This window comes from Neophocaena asiaeorientalis, unplaced genomic scaffold (assembly GCF_003031525.2).
Source record: "Neophocaena asiaeorientalis asiaeorientalis breed wild unplaced genomic scaffold, Neophocaena_asiaeorientalis_V1.1 scaffold119, whole genome shotgun sequence".
NCBI lineage: Eukaryota > Metazoa > Chordata > Mammalia > Artiodactyla > Phocoenidae > Neophocaena > Neophocaena asiaeorientalis.
Window position 1 is genome coordinate 3,538,099 of NW_020175821.1, and position 25,382 is coordinate 3,563,480.

The 25,382-nt window shown below is 55.6% G+C and overlaps 1 protein-coding gene across 1 annotated transcript; it reads right to left on the reverse strand.

The window, feature by feature from the left end:
- Positions 1-886: 886 nt before the first annotated feature.
- On the reverse strand, positions 887-25,003 carry PAK6 (p21 (RAC1) activated kinase 6). Its single transcript, XM_024732485.1, has 10 exons — positions 24,940-25,003; positions 24,695-24,810; positions 13,002-13,210; positions 11,499-12,134; positions 5,474-5,971; positions 5,215-5,348; positions 4,725-4,851; positions 4,499-4,624; positions 3,883-4,017; positions 887-2,467 (listed from the first exon to the last, which is right to left on the reverse strand). The coding sequence occupies exons 3-10, from the start codon at positions 13,203-13,205 to the stop codon at positions 2,300-2,302; spliced, it is 2,028 nt and encodes a 675-aa protein (XP_024588253.1). The 5' UTR covers positions 13,206-13,210; positions 24,695-24,810; positions 24,940-25,003; the 3' UTR covers positions 887-2,299.
- Between the last annotated feature and the right edge of the window lie 379 nt (positions 25,004-25,382).

Here is a 25,382-nt window from a genome sequence, read left to right on the forward strand (position 1 = left end):
AAATCCAGTGTTATTCAGTTGCAAGAACCGGCCTCTTTTTGCCTTGCCAACCACTCGTGACCGTGGGCTTCGGTTGGGAGGTAGGTTCCGCCTTCCCTCAGCCTCCATCTCTGCCCAGCCCACTGTGGCTGCTTCCTGGAGGTAACACTCAGGTGCTGCTTCTGGCTGAGCTGGTGGGACAGGGGCCCTTAGACCAGGGCAGCTGTCTAGGTGGGGAACTGTGGGGAGGAGGTCTGCAGGACTCCTTGCTCCTGGGTAGAAGGTTTCAGTGACCCTGACAGAGAGGGGGTAGAATGAGACCTCAGGAAGTAAGTGCTGGAATCAGTGTCAGAGCTGGAAGTTTAAAGACCCAGGTTTCTTGGTTTCCAGTTGCGCTCTTTCACAGCTCCTCACGGTCACCCTCTGTTGTGAGAACTGAAGCAGAGACTGCTTTCTCACTGGAAGCAGTTCCAGGCCACTTCCTATGGACAGTTTGAGGGGAGCAGCCTCTGACTTTCCGGGGAGGTGGCGGGGGGAAGCAAACGGGGGAAGGGAGATGCCGCTGCAGAAAGTGGCCGTCAGCCCCTGTGGCGCCAGCAAGCACAGCCCACGGCCCTGGCTTTCCGGGTTGGGTTCCTCTCTCCTGGGAAGGAGCCCTGTCTATTTCTCAGCTCTTTCAGTCCCGAGGGCCTTCCACTTCCTGTTTCCCTTCTTCTCTGCCCTCATTTCAGGCCCACATGCCACCAGGGAGTAGGATTTTCTGTGGATCAGAATGACCGTCCGGGGGCTCACAGCAGGGAGGAGGGAGGGCCACCCTGGACACCCACTACAGCGTGTCCAGTTTGAAGACAGCCTGGCTCTACTCCCAGGGATGACAGGAAGGCCAGAGGTTTTGAACACTCTGTTTAATTTAAAACAGGCACAAGTGCAAACAATTCACAAAAGGGACAATGCTTTTGTTTTTAAAACTCTGACCCTTAAAAAAAGTTCTTGCAATTTTTTTTTGCCCCAAAGCAGGCCACTAGGGATAGAGGAATCTAAAAATATTATCTAGATAGGGTCCAGACACCTGGAGTTCTTCCCTGGGATTCCCTGTCTCACAGCAGCCCTGAAGGTGGGGAGGGGAGGGGGACAAGGAGACAGGTGTCTGAGGAGGCAGCTAGGGGCACGTGGTTTGCACAAATGGGCTGCCCATTCCAGTGACATGATGGAATTGGGAGCTGGTTCACCTCTCCCAGACCAGGATTTTGAAAACAGGTCCCCCAAGCACACAAAAGAAGAGTGGGTCCCCGATGACCTGGTTGTTGAGATGAAGCTCACAGGTAAAACAAGTTTGTTCCCTCACCATTCTGGTCCCTGGCTCTCAGATACCACAGTACAGGAGAAACTCAGAAACCGGCCAGGCCCCCAGGATGTGTTCGACTCAATACAGACCTCTTTGCTGGTCAGGTAGAACCCCGGGACTTAAGAGGTGGGAAACCGGGCCAAGGAAGCAGGTCACCTTCAGAGCAGAGTTTAGTGGGAGAGAAGATGGAGAAGCCTAACCGAAGACAGTCGTGGGTGACCTTCCTCCACACCACACACACACACACACACACACACACACACACACACACACGTGTGCGCACACACGCATCCTGTGAAGTGAGACCACTTTACCACCAGCTGCCTTCTTCCTCTTTCACCCAGAAAATTCCCCTCCCCGTCACGGCCTCCGAGCAGGCTGTTCACAGTTGGGCGCGGGCTGTGCAGGGAGTGTGTTGTCAGCTCAGGTGGGTCAGGAAGCAGGTGCAGGTGGGACTGTGCCTTCAGGAAGTCAGACACAAGGGAGGAAGATGGCGTCAGGCAATAAACACCTTCCAGACCCCAGGATTTGGAACTGGAGCTGAGAACAGCAAGTATCCTGATGAAAACAGGCAGTCTGCCTCTTGGGTGACCTGGGATGCTCGTGTACTACTTACTACTTTAAAAAAAAAAAAACTTCAGCAGCCTTTCCTGCTGTGTTGGCCACAGTGGCCAGAAGCACTGGTCTCCATGTTTCATAGAAATATCCCTGTGCAGATAACAAAGGGTCATCCTGCAGAAGAGGTCTCCATCATCCCAGAGGCAACTGGGGACTCTTGGGAGGGAAAGTGACTGAGGGGCAGGTCCGGCCTGGCCCAGTGGGCTGAGGGGCAGGAGGGCAGGGTCGGGGCTTCACATTCAATCTTTGGAGAGAATACTGAGAGAATGAGGCAGGCAGCCAGGCCCTGTTGGCAAGTTGGTGGCCCAGTGTCCCCTGCCTGTGGGCACAGGTGGCAGGCGCACTCTGGGGCTGGGCTCAGCAGGTGGAGGTCTGCTTGCGGTAGAGCTGGATCAAGGGCACCAGGCACTCGGGCAGCCCCGTCTGCAGCAGGAAGGGGTGGTCCAGGAGTTCCTGGGCCGTGGCTCTCTCCTGGGGGTCTCGCACCAGCATCTGTTCCAGGAAGTCTCGCAGCACTGGGGAGACCTGTGGAGGCAGGGCAGTGAGAGGAAGCCACAGTTTGCAGCCACTTTGGGGTGACCCAATCTGCCTGGCCCCACTGTCATTTGAAAGTCTTAAATTCTCGCTTCTTACTTCCTGGTTCCTCCCAGGCTCAGTACTTTCTGGACTATCAGGTAGGTAAAGAAAGTCAGCATCAGTCCGGGAAAGGTGGCCAGTTCACCTATAGTGGATGCTGGTGAGCAATGGAATTAGGATACCAGGAGAGCTGGGGAGCTGGGCTCCAAATACAGCCCATGCACCACGCTGCTTCTCAGGGCTCTCAGTGTTCAGGCTCTGTGGAAAGGGGCACGGGATTGGTACCCAGTGATCCAGTCCTGGGTCTATCCCTAATCTCCAGCAAGTTGTACTTTTCTCTAGAGCTCAGTTTTGTCATCTGTAAAATGGGCTAATGATAAAATGTGCTTTCCCTGTCTGCTACATAGGGCTTTAGTGAAGATAAAAAAGAGAGGTCAGCGAGGAAGGAGTGTTTTGAAAAATAGAAAAAAACAAAGTGGGACCTGAAAAAGGAAGATTCCTTTATTTCTCTAAGCCTTAGAGTCTAAGTCAAGGGCTTACCCTGGTTCATTTTGAGTCAATATTTTGGGATAAGGCTGAGTCTTAGGCTGTAATGGAAGGATGCATCCTCTGGGGAATTAGCCAGTTAGAAATATCTGCTAGTCTAGGGGGTCAGGAGTGCGGGTTCCAAGGACCAGCTGTCTCAGAAAGTGTTTCCTGTCTCTCCTCGTATCCAGCAGGGCTACGGAACTATTTTGCATTTAGAGACTGAGCTTCAACCCTCTGGGACATTTCTCACTCTGGCCACCAGATGGCAGTGCCACTCTGCAGCCCTGTGCTGAGCTGGCTACCAGCAGGGGGTGCCCACAGGTAAGGATTTGCCAGAAAAGCGTTTTACACACACACACACACACACACACACACACACACACACACACACACAATGGTTTTAAGGGAAAAGCTGGCTCAGATGTGGTTAGGATGTACATTGATGGAGGGCAAGCCAATTCTCTGTGATGGAGACTGGGAACACTGTGTGCCTTGGCATGCCTCCCCTGACAGATGGGGTAGAGGCGTTACTGCTCAGTTAACTTCTCTAGATTCTTTCCCAGGGCATCAGGGACTCCCGCTGGCCTTGCTTTCCCTTCTTTCAGGCTCCTGTCAGTTGTCTGCAGGTGGAAACTTGTTGGAGTGACCACGGGAGTTTGTGACTAGGCTCCACACCAAGCTGCGGGATTTGTGTGGAGAAAGACGAGCCTTTTCCGGGAGCCCGGGCCCTCTGGTTTCTGTGGGAGGGAGAAGCTGGGCCTCACAGCCCAGACTCTGATCCTTGAAGCCTCAGGAAGAATGGGGCCTGCAGGGTCACACCCTGTGTACCGACTGACCTTGTGAGAGTTCTTCAGCTTGGGTGGGGGGCTGTCCCGGAGCCTCTTCATGGCTTGCACTGGGGAGTCACTGAAGTAGGGTGGCTCTCCATCTACCATCTCAATCACCATGATGCCCAGAGACCAGATATCCACCTGCAGGAGGAGAATGTCCCTGACTCCACTGGCCAGAGTCTGGCCCCTTGGTAGCAACATGCTGCAGGGGGAGGGGAACAGCTGGCCCCAGGTTTCCTTGGTGAGTCGGCCTCCTTCCTGGTCACCTTCCCTGTGGTCAGTTACCACCTGCGTGAGTGACCACTGACTGCAGGGACACAGCTGTCAGCCACTCTCTTAGAAAGGCCACCACACATGGGGAAGCCTGGCCATACCCCAACCTGCCCTTGCGCTTGGGGGAGAGCATTTTGGGGACCAGTTTGTGGCAGCAAAGTCACAGGCCAGAGAAGATCCAACCAAGAGTGGGAAGGGGGCAGTGGATGTTGGGGTAGGGTATTGACTAAGTGGGAACCCGACAACCGGGGCTATTCGGGGTGGGGGGCTCTGGAGGAGACCACAAGTAGAAGAGCTGTGTGTCCCCAAGCCTCTTCTGGGAGGGCTGGGTGGTGGAGGGAGCCGTTACCTCAGTCGCATACAGACACCTGCAGATCACTTCGGGAGCCATCCAGTAGGGGGTTCCCACCAGGGACTTCCTCTTAGGGACATCTTTGCTGATCTGTGCACAGAATCCGAAGTCCGAGAGTTTCACCTGGGGTTGGGGTGAGAGGGAGAAAGGGGAGTGATGGCGAACTAGGGAGGAGGAGCCGTGAAGTGGGGTCGTGGGTGTGCCATGGTGGGAAGGGCCCTACCCTGCCATCGAGGGTCAGCAGGATGGAGTCGCTCTTGATGTCCCGGTGGATGACACCCTGGGTGTGCAGGTAAGCCAGGGCCTGCAGCACGGCCTCGCACACGGTGGCAATCTGCTCCTCATTCAGCCTGGACGGGGAAGGCAGGGCCATCAGCAGAAGAGCATGTTAGCTTTGGCGGGGCTGCAGGGAAGACGGGCTGGGCAGAGTAGGTGCCCCTGGTACGGGGCCCCACAGCTCCTGGACGATGTGTGTGGGAGCCCAGTCAGGCTAGAGCCCTGGAAACGGGCCTGGGCCTAGGCTGGAGACCTCGTGTCTTCCCCACTGCCCTGAGACCCCTGGGTCTGTTAACCCGAACAGATGGGGGTGGGCAGTGTGGCTCGGGACCACGTGACGGGCACCCCAATCATCCAGGCCTGAGGCTGCCTAATATCCCTGCCAGGGCAGTGGCGGGAGCAGCCAGTGCTGGGTCCCAGCCCTCCCAGCTGCCCACCTGACTTGGGAGATGATGTCCGTGAGGGCCCCGCCCTGCAGGAACTCCATAAGCACCCACAGCTCCTCGCCCACCAGGTAGCTCTTGTACATCTCCACCACGTTGAGGTGCTGGTAGTCCCGCATGATCACCACCTGGGGGCAGGAGGGGGGACGCCTGAGTGCCGGGCACCCTCCCCACTGCCCCTGCTTGCAGACGTCCAGCCTGCCTCCACCATCACTGCCCATCCCAAATGCCCCGCCACGCCCTCTCCTCCCACCTCATTAAAGAGCAGCTCCCTGCGCTGCTGCTTCCTGAGGTCCATCATCTTGACGGCCACCTGGCGGCCCGAGTGCTTCTCCCGGGCCAGGCAGACGATGCCTGTGGAGCCCTCGCCAATCTTCATGTAGCTGTCCAGCAGTAGCCGGGGGTCACCCTGGTCCACCACCATCCTGAGTGCAGCCTTGAACTGCTCGTGTGTCACAATGCCCGTTTCCTCACCAGCCAGGGCACCCTTGGCCACAGCGGGGTCCTGGGGCAGGTACAGGTTGCTGGTGCTGACCTGGGCATGCCGGGTGCGGGGGGAGCCTGCCGGGGAAGACCGTCCTGGAGGAGGGCCGGCAGCTGGGGCTGTGCGGAGGGACTTCTGGGGGCTGCTGGTATCCGAGGTGGCCAGAGGGCTGAAGGTCCCCACGGGCTGGTCTGAGGGCAAGGACTGGGCCTTAGCCACCAGGCTTGGGGGGCGGTCTTTCTGCAGCGGTCTGAAAGAGGCGTTGGGCTGCAAGGAGAAGGGAAGAAACAGAAAGGGGTTTGGCTGTGGGAGCATTTGGAGTACCCTTCCCAGAGGCAGGGGGTGGCTGCCGTGACCTCTGGACACTGGCAGGGTTGGGCAGAGCCGGGATGGGCATCAGACTAATGTGGGAGGTGCCGCAAGCAAAGATTTTCAAATGGAGCTGAAGCCAAACCATAGTCCTGCTTGAGAAGTCAACCCCCAGTGTTCCCAGGTGAGCAGACAAAACAACAGCTCTTTATATCCACACTGTCCTTCCTGCGAAGACAAAGCCGAGTCCCTGGGGTGTCCTGGGCCGGTATTTCTTCCTTGGGTGACTGACAGCCAGACCCCAGGGAGGCCACCAGGAGGCAATCTGGGTCAGAGGCGTTGACAACCGTGGCTACCCTACCCAAGGGCCCATGCGGGCAGAAGAGGCCCTGGGCGTAGGGGCGGGGGCTGCAGTGAGGCAGCTGTGACTGACTCCCAGGACACACGGCTGCCATCTAATAGTCCCGATTGTTCCTGACAACGGGGCGTCTGCGTGTCTGTGCGGTGAGATTAGGTCCCCAACAGAGGACCACAGAGCCATGTTACCATCTTGGGGGGTCCTCAGGTGTCTCCTGGGCTGGGGATCTGGTGCTAGAGAGATCTGGAATCAGGAGGGTAGGTCCAGCCAAACCCAAGCCTTGGGGCCAGGGGTGAGGGGGTTTCCTCAGGGCTCCCCAGAGGAGCTCCTCCACTAGCCACATGGAACTCCTGGCTGATGACCCCCCAAGAAGGAAGAGAAGGCAGGGGGCCTATCTTTCTGGTCTCTGGCAGGGAGGGAGGGAGGGAAGATGGAATCGAGCAGCAGGCTGGGCCCCCAGTGAGTCTTGCTCAGGCCCAGCCTTCCGGGCAGCCCCAGCAGGAAAGGGTCCCATCCCTGGGTGTCCCCAAGGAGCTGGCGAAGTGCAGCAGGACCCTTCCCAGGGATTGTGTATGTTTAAAAGGGCCACCTGGAGAGGGCCATGTGCAACCTAACGGGGGACACCTGAGGAGCTGCAGAGGGGCCTTCCCGGAACATCTCAGAGCCCATCTTATAGGCGGTTGTCTAGGTGCCCAGAGGGTGCTGGTCTTCATCCTCAAAACTGAATCAGCTTCCAGGGAATCTACTCAAGCACTCAGCTTGGGCTGGGCTGCTTGAACCTGGGCCTTGGGTGCTACCAGGCTCAGCCAGGGCCTTTACAACCTCTTCAGCACCCCTCCCCGCTAGACTTCAGGGCTCTCATCCCAGTCCTGGCCTGGCCTAGTACTGGGCATGTGCACGGTGCCTCCTCTGGCGACAGCCATGCTGTGGGGCTCTGCCACCCCCAGCCCCGCAGGCCCACTGAGTGTGCTCCAGCCTCTGCCAGGCCGTGCCTGACTCGTGCTCAGCCCTCGAGGTGAAGGAGCCAGGTAAACCTCCCGGGACTGCCGTGACCACTCCACCCCCGCCCGGCAAGCACATGTGTGCAGTAAATGGATTGTCCCCGCCAGCACCAGCACCGACCTCACCCCCCTTTCCCTACTGTGTTGTGGCGGAGCAGTGGGAGCTCCAGACTGGGGGGTCAGGACCTGGGTTCCAGTCCTGCTCCACTCTGACTTGGGGTGAATCTTAGGCCATTCCCCCTCTCTGAGCCCCAGTCTCCTCTGTGAAGGCACAGTGATCTGGGGAGCTGGATAAAATGCAGATTCCCTGGCCTTGGGAACGGCTTCAGCAGGTCCCTAGAGCAGGGACTCCGCAGTTTAACAAGGCCCGTGGCTTTGGATGTGAGAGGAACCTTGGCCCACAATTTGAGCAGCTCTGCAATTCCATGGCCTTGGGGAGCCTGTGGGAGGGCTGGGACTCGGGGTGGAGGGAGCACGGCCACCACCAAGGCTGTGAGGCCACAACCAGGAGCAGAAGGACCATGAGATGTCACCCGGTAGCAGCCTCCAAGGCTCTGTGAAAAGGCTGCCCGCTGGCCTGTGAGGCATGGACCTAACACAGAAAATGTGCTCTCTGAGCATCTGTGTGGGGCTGGGCAGAGATTGGGGCTCCGAAAAGCTCCTAAAGCTGCTCCTGAGATTGCTCTCACGGCCCTTGACCTCTCTCCACTCTGGATTTCTAAGGAAGGCGGTAAAACATTTTCCCTCTCCTTCTGGCCTCCCGGCCTCCCGCATGAGCTCTCTGCTCTGAGGATGAGTGAACACGGGAGGGTGGGGACAAGTCAGGCAGAGGGACTGAGGAGGTGGGTTCGCTTCCCCCCCTGCTGTCGAGGCCCCTGTGGAGACCCTGCCGCAGGTGCTGGCTGAGCTCAGGGGCCGAGGAGGCAGCAGGTGGATGGCAGCAGCAGACGGATCTGGGGGAGGCAGCCAGCTCTGACGTGGCCTGGGACATGGGACATAGGACACGGGGGTGGTCGGGCCAGGATTGGTCTTCACCTCAGCAGGGTCTGGTCCCAAGTGTCCCTTTGTGGCCCTTGCTGCCTGTCTCCACAAGGAGGGAGATTTTACTTAACGTAACCACGAGAAAGGACCAGATGATACGTGTTAAACCGCTCCAAGAAAGGGAAAGGGGGACAAAAGGTGGAATTAATTGTTAGGGGCTCTGGATTAATTCTGGAGTTACTTGTGTGACTGAGGCCTCTTCTTGGGCAGGAAGCCACTAGAAAGAAGAGTTGTACATGGAGTTGCAATGAGGCCTCATGTTCCCTTCCCAGGCTAAGAAGACAGGGCCAGGCTCTCCAGCTGTGGGCTCAGGAGGCTGTTCTGTTAGTGCCGCCCAGGCAGAGGCCATTTCATAATATTTAAGAAATACTAGAGCCATTTTATTGAGGGCTTACCACTTTGACAAGGGCCTTAAATGCATTATCTCATTTAATTCTCATAGCCCTGTGGACTGATTTATTAGCCCATGGGTAATATTATTATCTACATTGATAGATGAGGAAACAGGCTCAGAGAGGTTAAGTAACTTGCCTAGAGTCACTAAGCCGTAAGGGACAAGGCCAGACTTCAGCCCTGATCAGCTTAACCTCTGATCCCTATGCAGTGGTCCTACTGGGGATCCTTGGCATGTAACCGAGTACATGGTACACAGTAGGTGCTTAACGAAGGTTTGCTGATTGTTGAGGTCTTTCTGACAAGGCCCTTCTGCCGCTAAGTGGGACCCCTTCTAAATCTCCCAAGCTCCTAACTGTCTTACCTCTTTGGCCTCTCTGTCCCCACTTGAGGTCTCCTTTTGCTCTTTAGCCAAAGCGAGTGAGTGCAGGCCAAGCTGCCTGGGGTTGAGTACAAGAGCTCTAGGTCACAGACCCTCCTGCAGCCATGCCTGGCACGCTGTGGCTATTGGTGGCCTGCCCTCCCAGGGCACTAGTGCATGGACTGCTGCTTTAGGAGTTGCTGTGAGTGTCCAGGGCCAACCTCTGGGATGTGCTGAGTGCGGAGGGCTGGCTGCTGGCTTGGTCTGGGTTCCCAGGGCCCAGGCCTTGGGGGAGGAGGAGGAAACTGAATGCTTCCCAACCATATGGTAATTTGCTGAGAGCAGTGGCTCTCAACTGGGGGTGATTTTTTTTTCCCTCAAGGAACATTTGGCAATGTCTGGAGGGATCTGGGGTTGTCCCATCTGAGGGGTGCTACTAGCGTCTAGCGCATAGAGGCCAGAGATGCTTCTAAATATCCTTCAACACCCAGAAGAGCCCCTGCAACAAAGGATTATCTGATCCAAACGTCAATAGTACAGGGTTGAGAAGCCCTGGCCCAGAGCGGTTGTGGGGCAGTCTCGGCCCCGCCTTTCGGAGGCCTGGCTTGAGAACATCCATCTAGAAAGGTGTGCCCAGGGGGCCAAGAAGGAAACCACTCCCCTGGATTTGGAACCATGGTGTTTCTGAGCCCCGGATGGGCACCACCTGACTCTTCAGGGGCAGGGGAGACCTCGTACAGCCCGCAGCAGTGGCCCACAGTAGGTGCTTTGTGGGTGTGTGGGGATGGGGGCGGTTGGCCTGCCCCCTGCTGTGGGGTGCTGGCAGGAGCCCAGGACCACGCATACCAGTTTTGACACCCCCTTTCTCCAAATCCCTGAAACCACCCCCCACCCCAGCAGGACTCTCGAAGTGCACTTCCTGGCAGGGTGCATTGTCCTGCCCCCACCTTAGTTTTCTGGGGAATGTCTCCCCAGGGGTACAGCCTTCCAGAGACCCCTCGGCTCACAGGCACTCATGTTTTCTCACGGGGCATATCAAGCCACGTCTCATCTGTTCCTCCCTAAAGCCCCCGCCCCACAGGGGATCCCAGCCTACCATCCTTTGTCCCAGTGGGGACTGGAGGGCACAAAGCCCAGAACCTTCCCTGGGTGCCTTGGGCTGGCAGTGACCTATATGGGGTTGAGGGTCCAGGCCACCCCTCAACCCCCCACCGCCCCCCCCCACGATTGGGCTGGACTCACTGACGCCATCCGGGGAGGGGGCACTCCATTACTCATGCCGCTGTCAGTGGCGGTTTCTTAGGTGAGACTTAACAACCCTTGTGCTGCAGCCTGAGCTCATTTCTGCCTGACCCTCAGGGAGGAGCTAAAAGATGCCTTCATGGAAAAGCCTCCCCTCCCACCTTCGGCTGACCCGTTCGCGACACCAGGGGGTTGTACCACGCTCTCTGAGTCAGTCTTCTCATCTGCCAAATGGGAAAGGATGTCACTGTCACCATGGACAGGATGTCATAGGGCACGTAAGAAGCATACATGTTCTCCTCGGCCTGCCCAAAAATGTCACCATTAGGGTTCCCTTCACTGTTTCCTTTTTTACAAGAAAAATATGTGCATTTGAGGCTGTCACACGCCGAAAGTCAGCTCTCCTGTTGCTCCCAGACCCAGGCAAATTCAATCCTCTAGCTTTTCATATGGCACACAGTATGAGAATAAATAACTACAGGAATGTCAAACAAAGCAAGAACTACTAGAAAAAGGGAAGGAAGGAAGGAAAGGAGGGAGGGAGGGAGGAAGGAGAGAAGCAGTGCAGAGAGGCTGTGTATGACCTCAGGAGAGCACTGGGACAAGCTGGGGGTCCAGGCAGAAAAAAGATCAGAAAAGGGAGCCAGAGAGACCCTGCCCCCCCTCCCCACCCCCCCGGGGCTGGAGCCTGGGTGGGATCGCTGGGCACTGGGGGCAGGGGAGGGTCTGGGCTTGTGGTTAAAGGTGCTGCTTTTTCAGGGGTGCCTGCCTCCCCGTGTGGTCCGCCTAGATACACCCCAGAGGGCAGGAACGTCAGCTGAGGCGTACCACAGACCCTCAGAGGCCCCCGGAAAATGACCTGGCTTGCAACATCTGACTCACACGTGCGAAGCCCTTGGAGCGCTAGGGCTCAGCTGGTTCAGGGTAGAATCCTCAGCTGATGATCTGTTTACCTCATGCTTTCCCCAATCCGACCGACCGTGTAAGTGGGGAAGGCCGGGCAGGGCCTGTGTCCCCAGCGGATGCTGCCGGGCCAGGCTCCCTGCCCTGTCAAAGAGTGGCCCCAGCGGAGGCCGCGGCCTGACCTACCTTGCTCTGTGGCGGAGGGCCTGGCTTGCTGCTGCTTGGAGGGGCGGCGGCAGGAGCAGACAGGAACATGCTTCGGAACAGCCTGCGCTTCAGGCTGCTCTCCGGGGTCTTAGGGCTGGGGCTGCCCTCCCCCCGCGGCCTGCCTGCAGCCGAGCCCACCAGGCAGGACTGTGGCCGGGCCTCCTCAGAGCCATGCCCGGCAATCTTGGGCCCCCGCCTGCCCGCAGCCGTGGAGGCCGAGGTGCCGGTTGGGGAGCTCTGCAGGCAGCGCTGCGGGGCACCCTGGAACCCGGTGGGGCCCAGGGACTGTGCCTTGGTGGCCAGCCCACTGGGCAGGACCCGCGGGCTCTGTGGCTCGGGCCATGGCACACGCCTGCGCCCTGCTGGTGCGGCCCCGTTGCAGCTGAGGTAGAGGCCGTGGGGGTCCCTGCGCTCAGACTGGGGGCTCTGCAAGTACATGTCCAAGTTGGCGGCCCACCGCTCATCCCCTAGCAGCCCCAGGGACTGTGCCCGCCGCCGGCTGGTGGGGCTGCGGCCGCGCAGGGTGTTGGAGCTGATGACTGACAACTTCTGGATATCGTTGAGCAGCCCCGAGATGTAGCCGTCCGTGGGTGCTGCGCTGCCCCGCACCACTGTCTGCAGGGGAGGGGGAAGAGCGTGGTGAGCCTCCCGTCATGGCAGGCAGGGGGCGCTGGGCGGGGACCAGGTCAGAGAGCCTCCCTGGGGGGCCTGGGGGAGGAGCACCATGAACTCGCTTACAGTGTCATCCATCTATGCTTAATTTTTCAGCCCCTACCCAGGGCCCACGGCGGGCCAGGCCTGTGCTGGCGGACGGATACAGGGAGAAGCCTCATTTTCACCGGCCCACAGTCTAGCAGGGCAGACAGGTGAGTAGCCGTGGCGTTCAATCCAGCGTGCCTGATGGTGCCGGCAGCTGAGCTTCGGGAGCTGGGGAGACTGCAGGCCTTGCCTGGGGCCCGCTGCCGTTCTCCAGCTCTGTCTGTGTGTGGCCTTCCAGGGGACACGCACCAGTCCAGGGCTCTCCTCCACACATACTGGCTTTGTGGCCTCCAAACCCTGACAGGGCCCTGACCCCAACCCCTATCAGCCTCTTGCATCAACCCCTCCTGACCCACACAACTTAATCCCCTGGGTCTGTGACAGCCCCCAGCCCCACAGGGGCTGCAGGTCCAAATTTTGCATGGGACATACTTAAAGATTATTTGTCATCTGAAACTCACGTTGTATTGGGCATCCTGTATTTTTATTTGCTAAATCTGGCAACCCTACCACCCTGTGGAGAGGGACTCCCCAGGATCCTCCTCCCTGGGTCACCCAGGGAGAGAACGAGAGGCTGATTAGCAGGGAATGAAGACATCCTGGCTAACTGATAGCTGGTAAATCAGGTGGTTCTTCAGGTGCCTGTGTGGTCTTGCCAGCAGCCCTCTGTGAAGGGGGATGGTCTGAATCCTCCCCCTCCGCCATCCCTGATGCCCGCCTCACCTTCATGGGCTGGAGCTGCACCCGGGTGATGCGTGAAGGGTCCACCACGGGCTTGGGTCGCCGCAGTGTGTCCAGGATATTCTGCCATTGTGGGGGGAGGCCCACGAACTTGCCTTCTTTGGGGTCGAAGGAGGTGTGGACGCGGTGCTGGAAATTCTGTGGGGCCGAGATCTCAGGGCGTTTCTTTTTTTTCTTGCGGAACATGGTGCCTGCGTGGGGAGGGTCAGACTGAGTTCCAGAGAGGGCTTCACAGGATCCTGGCCCCGGGAAGGACAGGTGGCCGCAGTGGGTACTGGGGCCCCAGACTCCCTCCCCCACTTCAACCCCCTGCACCGGCCCACCTCTCAGGCCTACTCCCTCAGGGAAATGGCTAGCTCCCCGCAGAGCAGTCCCAGAAGCAGCAAAAACCCCATAAATAAGCCAACACAGACTACAAAGGAGGAAAAGAGGTGTCTGTCTTCTCATCTCCTCCAAGTCCCCTGCACCACCGTCGAAGAATTTAAAGGGGGGTGGGGAAGAGGGAGGAAAGCTGGCAAACTCATTTTATGAAGTATGATCTTGATTCTTAAACCAGATAAGAATAGTACAAGGAAGCCCCCTGGTGGCATAGTGGTTAAGAATCTGCCTGCCAATGCGGGGGACACGGGTTCGATCCCTGGCCCGGGAAGATCCCACATGCCACAGAGCAACTAAGCCCGTGCGCCACAGCTACTGAGCCTGCGCTCTAGAGTCCGCGAGCAACAACTACTGAAGCCTGCGCACCTAGAGCCCGTGCTCTGCAACAAGAGAAGCTGCTGCAATGAGAAGCCCGCGCGCTGCAACAGAGTAGCCCCTGCTTGCCGCAACTAGAGAAAGCCCACGTGCGGCAACGAAGACCCAACGCAGCCAAAAATAAATAAATTAAATAAATTTAAAAAAAATAGTAAAAGGAAAGGAAAATTTGAACCAATTTCACTTCTGAACATAAATGAAAATCCTAAACAAAATTAGCAAATTGAATCCAATTGTTCGTTAAAGGGTTTTTTTGTTTGTTTGTTTCTTTTATAACACAGTCAGCTCGGGTTTGTCCCAGAATGGTTCAAAACCAAAAACTGCTAATGTAACATACAACTTCATAAAAAGTCAAGCTGCTGATTCAGAGACATGTTGCCCCATCAGGGACCAAACGAAAAGGGCCCTTATGGTCCCCAGGTGCTCGGCCCTAATTCTGGAAAGGCCCTGAGCTAAGGGCACTGCTGGGGTGGGTGAGGGCAGCTATCTTAGGGGAAAAGCTCTCCAGGAAGAGAGAGCCCACCTCCCTCTGGGTCCCCTTCTCTCTGGTCTCAGAACTCTGTACAAAACATCACCTGCAGTCAAACCTCCATCCCTTGCCTTGCTGGTTCGGGTTTGCCTTAGGCCCTATCAAGCTCTAACAACAGCTCTGAGTGACACCGGCATGCAGATCTGAGAGAGGGAGACTGGAGACCCAGGAGGCAAAGTGACTCTTCCAAAGTGCTGCTCTGGCCTCACCTTCAGGGAGCCCTGGGCTGGGACCACATGGAAGACAGGGTTGGGGGTACCCACTAGAATGCTATTGTATTTGAAGTGGCTCAGAATAGCTCAGTGCATTTGTGTGGGGCGATGGGTGCTAAGGACACTCGGTGGGCTCTTGTGTCAGCTGGAAAAGTCACTTCTAGGTTTGTTTCAACAAGACGTGTGTTTCTTGAATTGAATGCTTGGATCATTCATCTATCTACAGAACTGGATAGATCTGTGCCATGGCACTCTCTTTTTTTTCCTGCTCCAGAGAGAGAATTTTCCTGGTCACATTCACAGGTTCTGGAGCAGGTCACAGATCTGGGAGGCAGCTGGTGCCACTCGGGAAGGCAGGGGGCTCAAACAGCCCAGTCTCTCCACTAGGCATTCACCAAGCATGAATCAATCTGAATCCGTGTCATACCTCTTGGAATGGCAGCCACTTCTGGGGACCTTGAGGTTCAGGAAATCTACCAAACATTCCCACCAGGCAAAGCCACATGTGCAGGAGCCCCAACGACCAAGGACTTCGGAATGAAATATAACTGTTTGAGTTACAGGTGAGTTGCAGGGAGTCTTCCACTAATTTGGGGAGACTTTGAGCGAGCTACCTTAATGATTTGAGCCTCAGCGTTCTTCATCTATAGAATGCGGTTAATAAAAAATAACGCACAGAGTTTAGGGAGTGTTAAATGAGCGAATTCCCAGGAAAAAGGGGCGTTTCTCTTGCTATGTTACCTCTCCGTGCATCCTGTCTCTCAGCTCAGGTCCCTGCAGACATCAGAACGTGAGCAGATCCAAGTCTGGGAGTGATGCCCAACTCCTGTCCTCTCGGAGTCACCTGGCAGGGGTCATGCCTGATTTCTCGTTCTGGGGCCCTCGTCACCGCTCCACGACATAGACTCTTCCTGGCTTGGTAAAGCCTGACCTCCTCCCTGTAGTCTTTGGCTACAGAAGAGTCTCAGTTCTGCAATTCTGTCCTGACAGACCCTCTATCTCTGGATTAGCTCAGCTGATGGTTTCACTCTCCTCCCCACTCTGTAAACCCTTCTGGAGGTGTAGGGACACAGCCTAGAGTTGCAAAAGAGGTGGCTAATACTTCCCTCACCCCCCACCAGAACATCCCTGGCCCCAACTCCCCGGCTGAACCCAAAGGCCCAGCATTTGCTGCAGGAATGCCCAGGGAAAGCATCTTTTGTGTTTTTGTTTTTTTTTTCGGTTTTTTGTTTTTGGCTACACCGCAGCATGCGGGATCTTAGTTCCCCGACCAGGGATCAGTGGAACCCTCGCCCCCTGCAGTGGAAGCATGGAATCCTAACCATTGGACTGCCAGGGAAGTTCCTGCAAAGCATCTTTAGCAAATGGTCTACATGACTCTGGGATGCCCCTCCTGAGTCCACCCTAACAGCAATTCCAGAATAAGTTCTTCCCACAGGCAGCAGGAAGGGCCTGAGGAGAAAGAAGGACAGTGCAGAGTCCTAGGATCCAGGGGTCACAGGGGAGGTGGGGAGCTGACAGAAGCAATGAACTGAGCTCAGGCTTTGGGGGAGGGGGAGTAGAGATTTAGGAATCAGAGCCAGCCACTTAGCTAGCGGGAAATCCACACCTAAAGGGAGGCTGCCAGGACTTGCCCAAAACCATGGTGAGGCCAACACTGCCTGGGACAATATGACTGTGTACATAGAAAAATCTACATACAAACTTTTGGGATTAAATGTGAATTTTAGAAGTCCCCAATTCAAGGTCAATATCAAAAAAAAATTGTATTTTTGCATACCAGCAGCAAACAAATAGAAAATGAAATTTAAAAAAAGATTCTGTGGTACAATGGGAAATAGACGTTTGGTCTTTGTACACCCCACACCCTGCCCCCTATTCCTGGCACAGAGCTCTTAAACCTCTTGGAACCCCCAGAGTGACAAGAGTGTTGGAACTTTCAGCCTCCCCATTCCCACCTCTGGGGAGGGAAGAGGGGCTGGAGATTGAGTTAATCATCAATAACCAATGATTTAATCAATTGTGCCTACTTAATGAAACCTCCATAAAAACCCCTCAGAGATAGGATTCAGGGCTGGTGCACGCCTCAAGGTCCTGAGAGGGTGACGCGTCTGGGGAGAGCATGGAAGCTCTGCACCCTTCCCCCATACCCTGCCCTATGCGTTATGCATCTCTTCCATTTGGCTGTTCCTAAGTTGCATCTTGATGAACTGGTAATAGTAAAGTGCCTTCCCGACTTCCACCAGCCATCCTAGCAAATTATCAAATGTGAGGAGGGGGTCGTGGGAACCTCAATTATTAGCCAGCTGGTCAGAGGTACGGGGACCTGGGCCTTGGAACCTGAGTCCAAAGTGGGGGGCAGTGTGTGGGACTGAGCCTGAGGAGTCTGTGCTAATCCAGGTAGTTAGTGTCAGAATCAAATTGAATTGTTGAACACCCAGTTGGTGTCAGAGAGTTGGAGAAATGATCTCAGGAGGAGAAAAACCCTCTCATTTGCTGTCAGAAGTGTTATTAGGGAAAAACCCCTCAGACACCCTTTCCCACTTTACATTAAAAATATCAAATACCGGCTTCCCTGGTGGCGCAGTGGTTGGGAGTCCGCCTGCCGATGCAGGGGACGCGGGTTCGCGCCCCGGTCCGGGAAGATCCCACATGCCGCGGAGCGGCTGGGCCCATGAGCCATGGTCGCTGAGCCTGCGCGTCCGGAGCCTGTGCTCCACAACGGGAGAGGCCACAACAGTGAAAGGCCCGCGTACCACAAAAATAAATAAATAAATAAATAAAAGTGTTAAAAAAAAAAAAAAAAAAAAAAAAAAAAGGTTAAAAAAAAAAAAAAAAAAAAAAATCAAATACCTAGGAATAAATCTAATCAAAGATGCACAAGGTCTCTACATTGAAAAATATCAGACGTTAAAGATAATAAAGAATGTTCATAGATTGGAAGCCTCAATATTATAAAGATATCAATTATTCCCAAATTAACCTACAGAGTTATTGCAATCAAAATCCCAGCATACTTCTTTTGGTAGAAATTGATTCTAAAATGTACAGAGAAACATAAAGAATCAGGAATAGTCAAATCAATCTTGAAGAACAAAGTTGGAGGGTTACACTACTAGATATCAAGATTTATTATAAAGCAACCACAATTAATACAGTGTGAAATTGGCACAAAGACTGATGAATAGGCCAGTGGAACAGAAGAGAGAATCTAGAAATAGACCCACTCACATAAGGTCACTTAATTTATGGCAAAGGTGACACTGCAATATGGTAGGGAACAGATGATCTTTTCCATAAATGTAGGTGAAGCAATTAGATATCCATATGAAAAGAAAAAGGAGTCTGGAAAAATGAATTCATATCATATCCCCAAACTAACTGGATCTAAATGTGAAAGGTAAAAATTATAAAGCTGGTGGGAGTGATGGTGGGGGGCAGGAGAGAGGGTAACCCCTAGTCTGGCCATCCCCTGCCCCAGGTCTGGTGTGAGTGACTATGGCGAGCCCAAGTTTGATGGGCTCTCCTGGAGCCCCTGACCTGCTGGGGCCCAAATCCACACCCATGGGTCCCGAGGACAAATTAAACTATCAAGCTTTTCTTTGTCCAAAGCAGGCCTAGGTTAGGAGTAGGAAATTCTTTCTAAAGATTTCACCTAGACTAATTTGTAAATGCAGTATGAATATAATGAATATTTGAAGGAAATACAGCAAAATATTCATTGTTGTTGTGTTTGACTGGTGGGGTTCCAGGTGACTTCCTCCTACCCCATCTTTCTACTCTTCTGAACTTTCCTTAAAGATGATGGGCTGCCTTTCTAAAGAAAACAAAATATTTTTAAATAAAGAAAAGAGTGATCCACGAGCACTGAGTTTCCTAAGAGATACTCACCCACTTAAGTATCCGATGTTGCCAGGTCACTGGGTGTCAATCACCTGAGACCCAAGCATCCCCTGCATCTCTCCAGCTCCATGTCCTGGACATACACACGAATGCCCAGACAGGGGCCCTCACTTGCCATTCCTAGGTCTCCATCTTTCACCCAGTTTCCCGCCTTCTGACAAGCCCAAGGACCTCAGGGCTGAGGGAGAGGGGGTGCTGAGTCAGTCCTGAGGTTAAATCAAATCAGGCCATGCCCGCCTTTAAAACTGCCATCCGAGAAGCACCACCTCTTTGCATCCACACTCCACTCACCTAGTGAAAGAGCTTTCCCTAAAGAAGGTACCCTGGAGGAGGAAGGAGGATGCTGTTCCTTCAGAGAGCCAGTCCCTGCCTTTCCTTCTGCCTAGCCTGACAGAAATGATGTGGGCCTTGGCCACTGAAGTAGAAATGGGCAGAGGCAGGGCGCCAGCTCTGGCTCAGGGGGACCTCCACTTCCCGAGCCCCTCCAACGCAGCGGGGGGAGGTGCTGAGGAGTCTTTCTCAGGCTGGGATGCACCTTTACGACCGAGGAATGCTTTGAACATTCCTCTTCTGAGAATGGCCGAGGACATCACCTTCCAGCCAGCAGGCTGGCCCATGACTGGACCAGAGAAGGATGCCCATCACTGGGGAGGGGAGGGGAGGGGAGGGGAGGGAGAGCCCTGCCCCAACCAGCTTTAGAAGGAAGCTCCCCCGCCCCCGCCCCGCCCCCCCGGCACAGCTCCTGCTGAGGCTGCTTCCTCCAGCCAGAACCTGGCAGATGGGGAGCAGGTCAGTTCCTGGCAGAGGCTTCTGGAGGAAATGCTGTCACACCCAGTAAAACTGAGGGTGGAGGTGGTGGGAGAGTTCAGGGAGCCACAGGCCTGGGGTCACTGAGGGGTGGGACTATCATGTCAGAGGAGCAGGAGGCTCCAGAGAGAAAGGAAAGTAACTTTTCTTGAGCACCTACTACATGCTAGGCCCTTTCCAAGCGCCAACTAATTTAATCCTCACAACAAGCCTGGGAGGTAGGAGCTATTATTATTATCCACAAATCCAGATGAGGCTCAGGGAGGCTGAATAACTTACCCAGGGTCACAGAACCAGGAAATGACCGAGTTGGTGTTTAAACCCAGATCTGGTTCCAAAGCCCTGCTCCGTCCACCATGCCCACTCAGAGGGACTCGGGCTATTGTTAATCTCCTTCCCAGGGGTCTCTGTGAACAGGAAGGGGGCTGGGCAGTCTGTGTAGAAGGGCATGGGCCAGGGCCAGCTCTCTCAATCAAGATTACTAGGTTCTTTCCTGGGCTGATCTGTGAGTCAGAGGCCAAGGGAGACTGGCGCTGTCTTGACTTGCAGTCTGACCCTTACTTTGTTTGGAACCAGGGCTTGTTTGTCTGGTTTTTTTTGCCCTGCAGTGGTGGTGGTGGGGTGTTCTAAGGAGCTTGCCTTGGCAGCTGTGATGTCAGGGCCTGGCACACATGGAAAGAGCCACAGAAACAGCAGGAGGGTATTTTCTCCAGCATAGGTCCACGTCCCCTCAGTAGGGTCTCAGCCTCAAGTCAGGCAACCGGCAGGCCTGTAGTAGTGTCCCACGGTGCCATGGGGTCTGGGTGGTGAGGGCCCCCAGACCAGGCACTGTGGCTCAGCTGGTCCAGGGTCTATAACAGGGACAGCAGATAGCTGTGCTGGGTGGGTCAGCCCCTCAAACTGCTTTTCCTCTTGGGGAGGAGACATCCATCCGCCAGGGCCTGGGGCTCCAGGGCCACCAAGCTGTTGGTTCCCCAACCAGAACTATGGAGAAATGAGTCTGCACTTAAACCTCAAACCAGAGCACAGACTTTCCAGTGAGCACTGCCATTTGAGGCAGACCCTTGGAAGTGAAACCGCCTGTTATAGATGTGCTCCAGGACTTTCAGAAGTCCTCCTGGGAATCAACTTTGGGGCCCATCTTGGAAAGCATCAAGTGTTTTCCTAACCTGTGGCCTCTGCTTTTCACCAGAAGAGCTGGTGTCCAACGAGGTTGCCCTGCCGCCTAGACCCGGCTTCCAGTGAGTTTTGGCTGTTCCCACACATCGAATTCCTTTCAAGGAGAGGACACTCAGCCCACTGAAGGGATTCACAAGAATGCACTACAGGCTGGGAAGGTGGTTAGAAAGCAAGTCTGAAGGAGCTTGCAGCCACTCTGAGGGGAGGAGGATTTGGTTGGCTGTGTGAGTTCCGGGATGTAAACTGTCTGTTAGGATGAGGCTGGTGGGATTCCCCTCCATTTCCAGATGAGTGGGAAGAGAGAAGGCAGCTGCACCTGGGGCCCTGTTCCCTCTGAGGGCCAGAGAGTGAGAGTGGGGTGCATGCCTAGGCCCCCCTTGAGGGAGGCACCGTCGGCTTGTCAGGGCTGAGTGCGGGCTCAGCGTGGACCTGGGGCGCGGCGTTCCTGAGTTCCGCTTGTGATCCTGGCCCACTCTTCCTTTCTAAGCCTCAGCATTTCCAGGGCCAACGACAGGGGCATGGGCTTATTCACTTCTGCCAGCTTCTCCAGGTACAGTGAGGAAAGAAACAGCATCTCTCCTAGTTGGAGGGGCTGTTTTGGGTATTTTTAGTAATTGTCACTCAGGGAGTGCCTAGTATAAGCACCAGGCTCTGGGCTGAGCAGTTCACACACAGAATCCTCGCTGCAAGCCGGTGAGGTGGGCCTATAACTGTACCCATTATGCAGATGAGAAAACCCTTGTTCAGAGAGATTAAGTGATTTGCCCAAGTGGAGCAGCAAAGAAGGGGAAGACCCCTGTTAGTCTGATCCAGATGTGAACAAGGCTGCAGTTAGCTGTCACCTTCCACCACCCCAGCCTGTCATTCTCAGACCCACGTGACATCGAGATAGAGGTAAGCCCCTGAGTCCTAGAGCACTTACAAAGGTACCCCCACTACTGCCACCATCCAGTCACAGAGGGGCTGATGGAGGACCCTGCCACCTCCAGGGCTGGGCCCTTTCACCCCGAGGTCTGCTGCCCAACCTCTTCACAACGCCCTTTGGGAACTGACATCCCACACCTTTCTGTGAAAAGGAATGTGCCTCGAAGGCCCCTGGTTGAGAATATCCTGGACAGAAGCCAGTCTTTCATTGGAATATCCTCATCAGCCAGGAAGCTCTTTCTCAAACGTTAGTTTCTGGAGTTAGTTTAAATATGAAATTACATTATTCATTCACTTATTTGATAGATTCACTTGTGCATCTGCTCTGCTCCAGGCTCTGGGGACCATAGTGAACAAAACAAAATCCTAGCTCTCGTGCAGTTTAGCTGGCTTTTCCAGATCGATGCTGCCAGACCCCATCCTGACCTGCGCCACCCACCTGTGGGACTTACTGAGGGGGTATGGCCTCCCCTTCGCCCCTGCCCCATTTTCAATCCCTCGGTGGCATTCCCGACAGGAGCTGGGCCACGCCCTGCTCGCCTTGCTCCAATGAATTCAGTGATGGGGGGCTCCTCCCCCTTTCGGAGGCCCCTGCCCTCTGTCTCTCTGTCCCCTCACAGCTCATCCTTCATGTGGGGCTGAGCTCTGTCCTCCCTCAGCTTCCACCAGGGGTCCAGGCCTGCCATCTGCCCTCTTCACGTGACATGAGAGGTGGCACCCCAGCACTCTTCCTGTCCCCTAGAATTACACCAGGGGAAGGGCCTGAAGAGAATTTCATTTGCTCTTCTGCCCAGTTGTCCCCTGTAGGGTGGATGGGGCCTAGACCCAGGCTGTGGCCCTTACTGCCACTGCCCACAGGCACTATTCAAGACCTTCCCAGGGCCGCTGTGTGGAAGTGTGGAGCATCCCCGGGATGTAGAGCAGTACCCTGAGGTTCTTCGGACGCACTCGAGTGGCCCAGAGAGAAGCTGAGTGTGCAGGGCAGGGGGCACTGTGCACAGAACACGCCAAAATGTCCGGGCTCCCCACCCTTGTTGTCATTCCCACACTACAGGTCCCAGTGAATCCCCAGGGGAAAGATAATGGGGCTGTTGCTGAAAAGAATATGATAATAAGTCTCATTCAATCACTTGTGTCAACACTCCAGCTGAATGAGAGGCCGAAGAGCTAGGCTGGCCAGCCAGGGAAGGTCAATGTTGACTCAGGCCTGCCTTTTGGGCCCAGCTCCAGCCTGCAAGTGCTGTGCTGCCGCCACCCGGCAGCGGCTCAAGCCAGAGCAGCCCTCTGACCTCTGTTCACTGTACTTGGAATCCTAACCGCTTCCCCAGTCCGCAGCACTGGGGCTTCCTGGGCATGGCATAATCTCCAAGGGAGGAGTGAAGACTGGGAGAGCTGCAGGCCAGCTACCTCTTCACTACCCCAGATTTTCTTTTTTTTTTCTTTTTTTTTTGCGGTACGCAGGACTCTCACTGTTGTGGCCTCTCCCATTGCGGAGCACAGGCTCCGGACGCACGGGCTCAGTGGCCATGGCGCACGGGCCCAGCCGCTCCGCGGCATGTGGGATCTTCCCGGACCGGGGCACGAACCCGCATACCCTGCATCAGCAGGTGGACTCCCAACCACTGCACCAACCAGGGAAGCCTACCCCAGATTTTCAACAGCTTCCACATATAGAGGCTCGAGACCTCATCACAGAGACCTCAGTGCCTAGCCAGAAAGAATCTCCAGAGTCCCCAAGTCACAGGATTAAGTCCCCTAGTCACAAAAAGATTATGTTTTCACAGCCCTTAACCTTCTGTATCACTATATTGTTCCCCTCCTCACCCCAAGTTCACAATACTGCAGTGACATGGGCCAAACCTGTTTTACTGGGTGCGTTTTAAGAATGGCAAGTGACTGGGGAAGGAAGGAGGAGCTGAGAAAGGGAAGCTACACACACACGTGTATAAAGTGCCTCGCACGTGTCAGACACCGTACCAGGCGCTTTTCATTACTGCATTTAATGGTCACGACTCTACGAGGTAGGTTTTATGAGCTTAATTTTACAGGTGAAGAAACTGAGGCTGAGAGAGAAGTAATTGTCTGATATGGTGAGTGTGTAGCTGGGAGTCAAATCCAAGCTCCAAGCTCCTGCACCATGCCTAGTGCACCCAGAGAAGTCAAATGACCTGCCCCAGATCACACAACTACTCTGGGCAGAGATAGGACTGGAAGCCTCAAGCCAGAGTCTCTCTCTCTGCCCCAGGCTGCACAGGTGGTAACAGTGTGTCCAGGGTCACCTATGGACAGATGAAGCCGTGTGATGTGTACAGAGCACGCTGCTGTTTCTGCTTCCAAAGTGGGATTCCCTTCCAGAAATGGCCCCTGCTCTGGGGCCACCTTACTACCCACCCTGCACAGACCCTCTGCCATTACTTTATTCCCATTGCTTTGCTCTGATGTCCTCCACAATCTCTTGCCACACAGCCAGACCATTCTCAAAGTTCTCCCCGAGAGGAGGGCTCGGGGAGCTTAACCTTTCCCAAAACTGGAGGCTAGGCAGATAGCCTCCTGCTGGGGCTGTTCTCCTTTATCAGTTATCATTGTGACTTCTCACAACTGCCCTATGAGGAAGGCATGATCACCCCCATGTCATAGATAAGGACATTAAAGTTGGGAGAGAAGTAAAGAAACTTGCTTAAGGAATCAAAGGCAAAATGTCAGAATTCGAACCCAGCTCTTTCTGGTTCCAAATGTGTTCTCTACCCCTGTCCTATATATGGCCTGAGGAGAGCTCGCACCAGAATGGGGCAAGATACAGAAAACACAGACTACACCCTGGGAACTCCTCATGTCTTAGCCCTTGGTGCTCCCAGCAGCATCTCCCTCCCAGGGTGGATGCCACTCACTGGGTGTGGGCAAAGCTGGAGAGATTTTAGCACGTTGGGCAGCTGGGGAATGAGCTGACGGCAGGCTGGGATCTGCCCAGCAGCACCTCTGGCTGGGGCTGCCTCCTGGTCTGCTCAGCACGGACGCTGGGCCTGCTTCTGCCCTTCCTGTTTGGGAGCCTCTTTCCCAAACAAGAATTTAGTGCACTGGCCTTGGTGACACTGCCTTGCCCCTGACCGTTAGCGGACGGGAGGACAGGCGGAGGCTGGGCCAGGAGCCAGGGCGGGGCATTTGAAGTCGTGCGCGCCTCCAGTGGGCCGAGGCGGGTGAAGTAACAAGGCACATCCACTAAGGACTGAGAAATGGCACCTAGTAGGGACCACTGCCTAACAGTACCGAGAACGGGGCAGCCCAGGAGGGCCACCTGCCTGCCCACTGTCCCGGCCTGTCCTTCACGGAGGTCCCAAGAGGCCCCTGGACACCCTCCCAGGGCTACTCACCTCCGGGCCGCCTTCCCTGCCTCCTCTTTCTCCGGACTCCTCACTCTTCAGTGGGCAGAGCTCTCAGGCACCGAGGAGAGGGAACTGGGGACCTTCGCGGGCCGGTCCTCCGAGGCCTGGGTGGAAACAGGTCAGAAATTCATTGTGGCCGATGTAGTAAGTGTCCCCGCGGATTTCGCGACTGGCCGGAATCCAGAGCATTGGGAACCCGCACACCCCCCGCCACCGGTGGTCGGGGCACCCACCTGCCGAGCGGGAAGCGCCCGGAGCTCTGGGAGAGGCCGCGGGAGCCCGGCCCGCCCTCCGCCGGGAGGCGCCGGGAACGACGGGGGGAGGCCGCGCTTACATGTTTGTGCAGCGCCGGCTTCACCTGCCGCGAGTTTGATTTCGGGGTGTGGCCTCAGGTAGGACGCCGCGAACGCAGAGCCCGGGAAAAGCCGCCGAGGGGCGCAGGGGCCGCGGCCAGGAGCCTCCCTGCCCGAGGGGCACCCCCTTTCTCAACCCTTTCCCCCTACCCGCTCGGCTCCGGCTCCCGCCGGCCCTTTGCCTTCCGGTACTGGCCCCGACCGCCCGCTGTGACGTACATGTGGCCCCCTCGGACCCTGGGCTACGGCCTAGAGGCCTGACCTGGACTGTCCGCCGAGCGCCTCTGTGTAATTAGCTCCTTAATTTGCACTGCCGACGCACA

Bases quoted from the DNA above. Each gene is read 5' to 3' on its own strand.
- PAK6 (XM_024732485.1), bottom strand. From the start codon at position 13,205: ATGTTCCGCAAGAAAAAAAAGAAACGCCCTGAGATCTCGGCCCCACAG. The intron at 12,135-13,001 runs GTGAGGCGGGCA...CCTCCCCTGCAG, and splicing joins TGCAGCTCCAGCCCATGAAG to ACAGTGGTGCGGGGCAGCGC. The intron at 5,972-11,498 runs GTAGGTCAGGCC...TTCTCCTTGCAG, and splicing joins GCCCTCCGCCACAGAGCAAG to CCCAACGCCTCTTTCAGACC.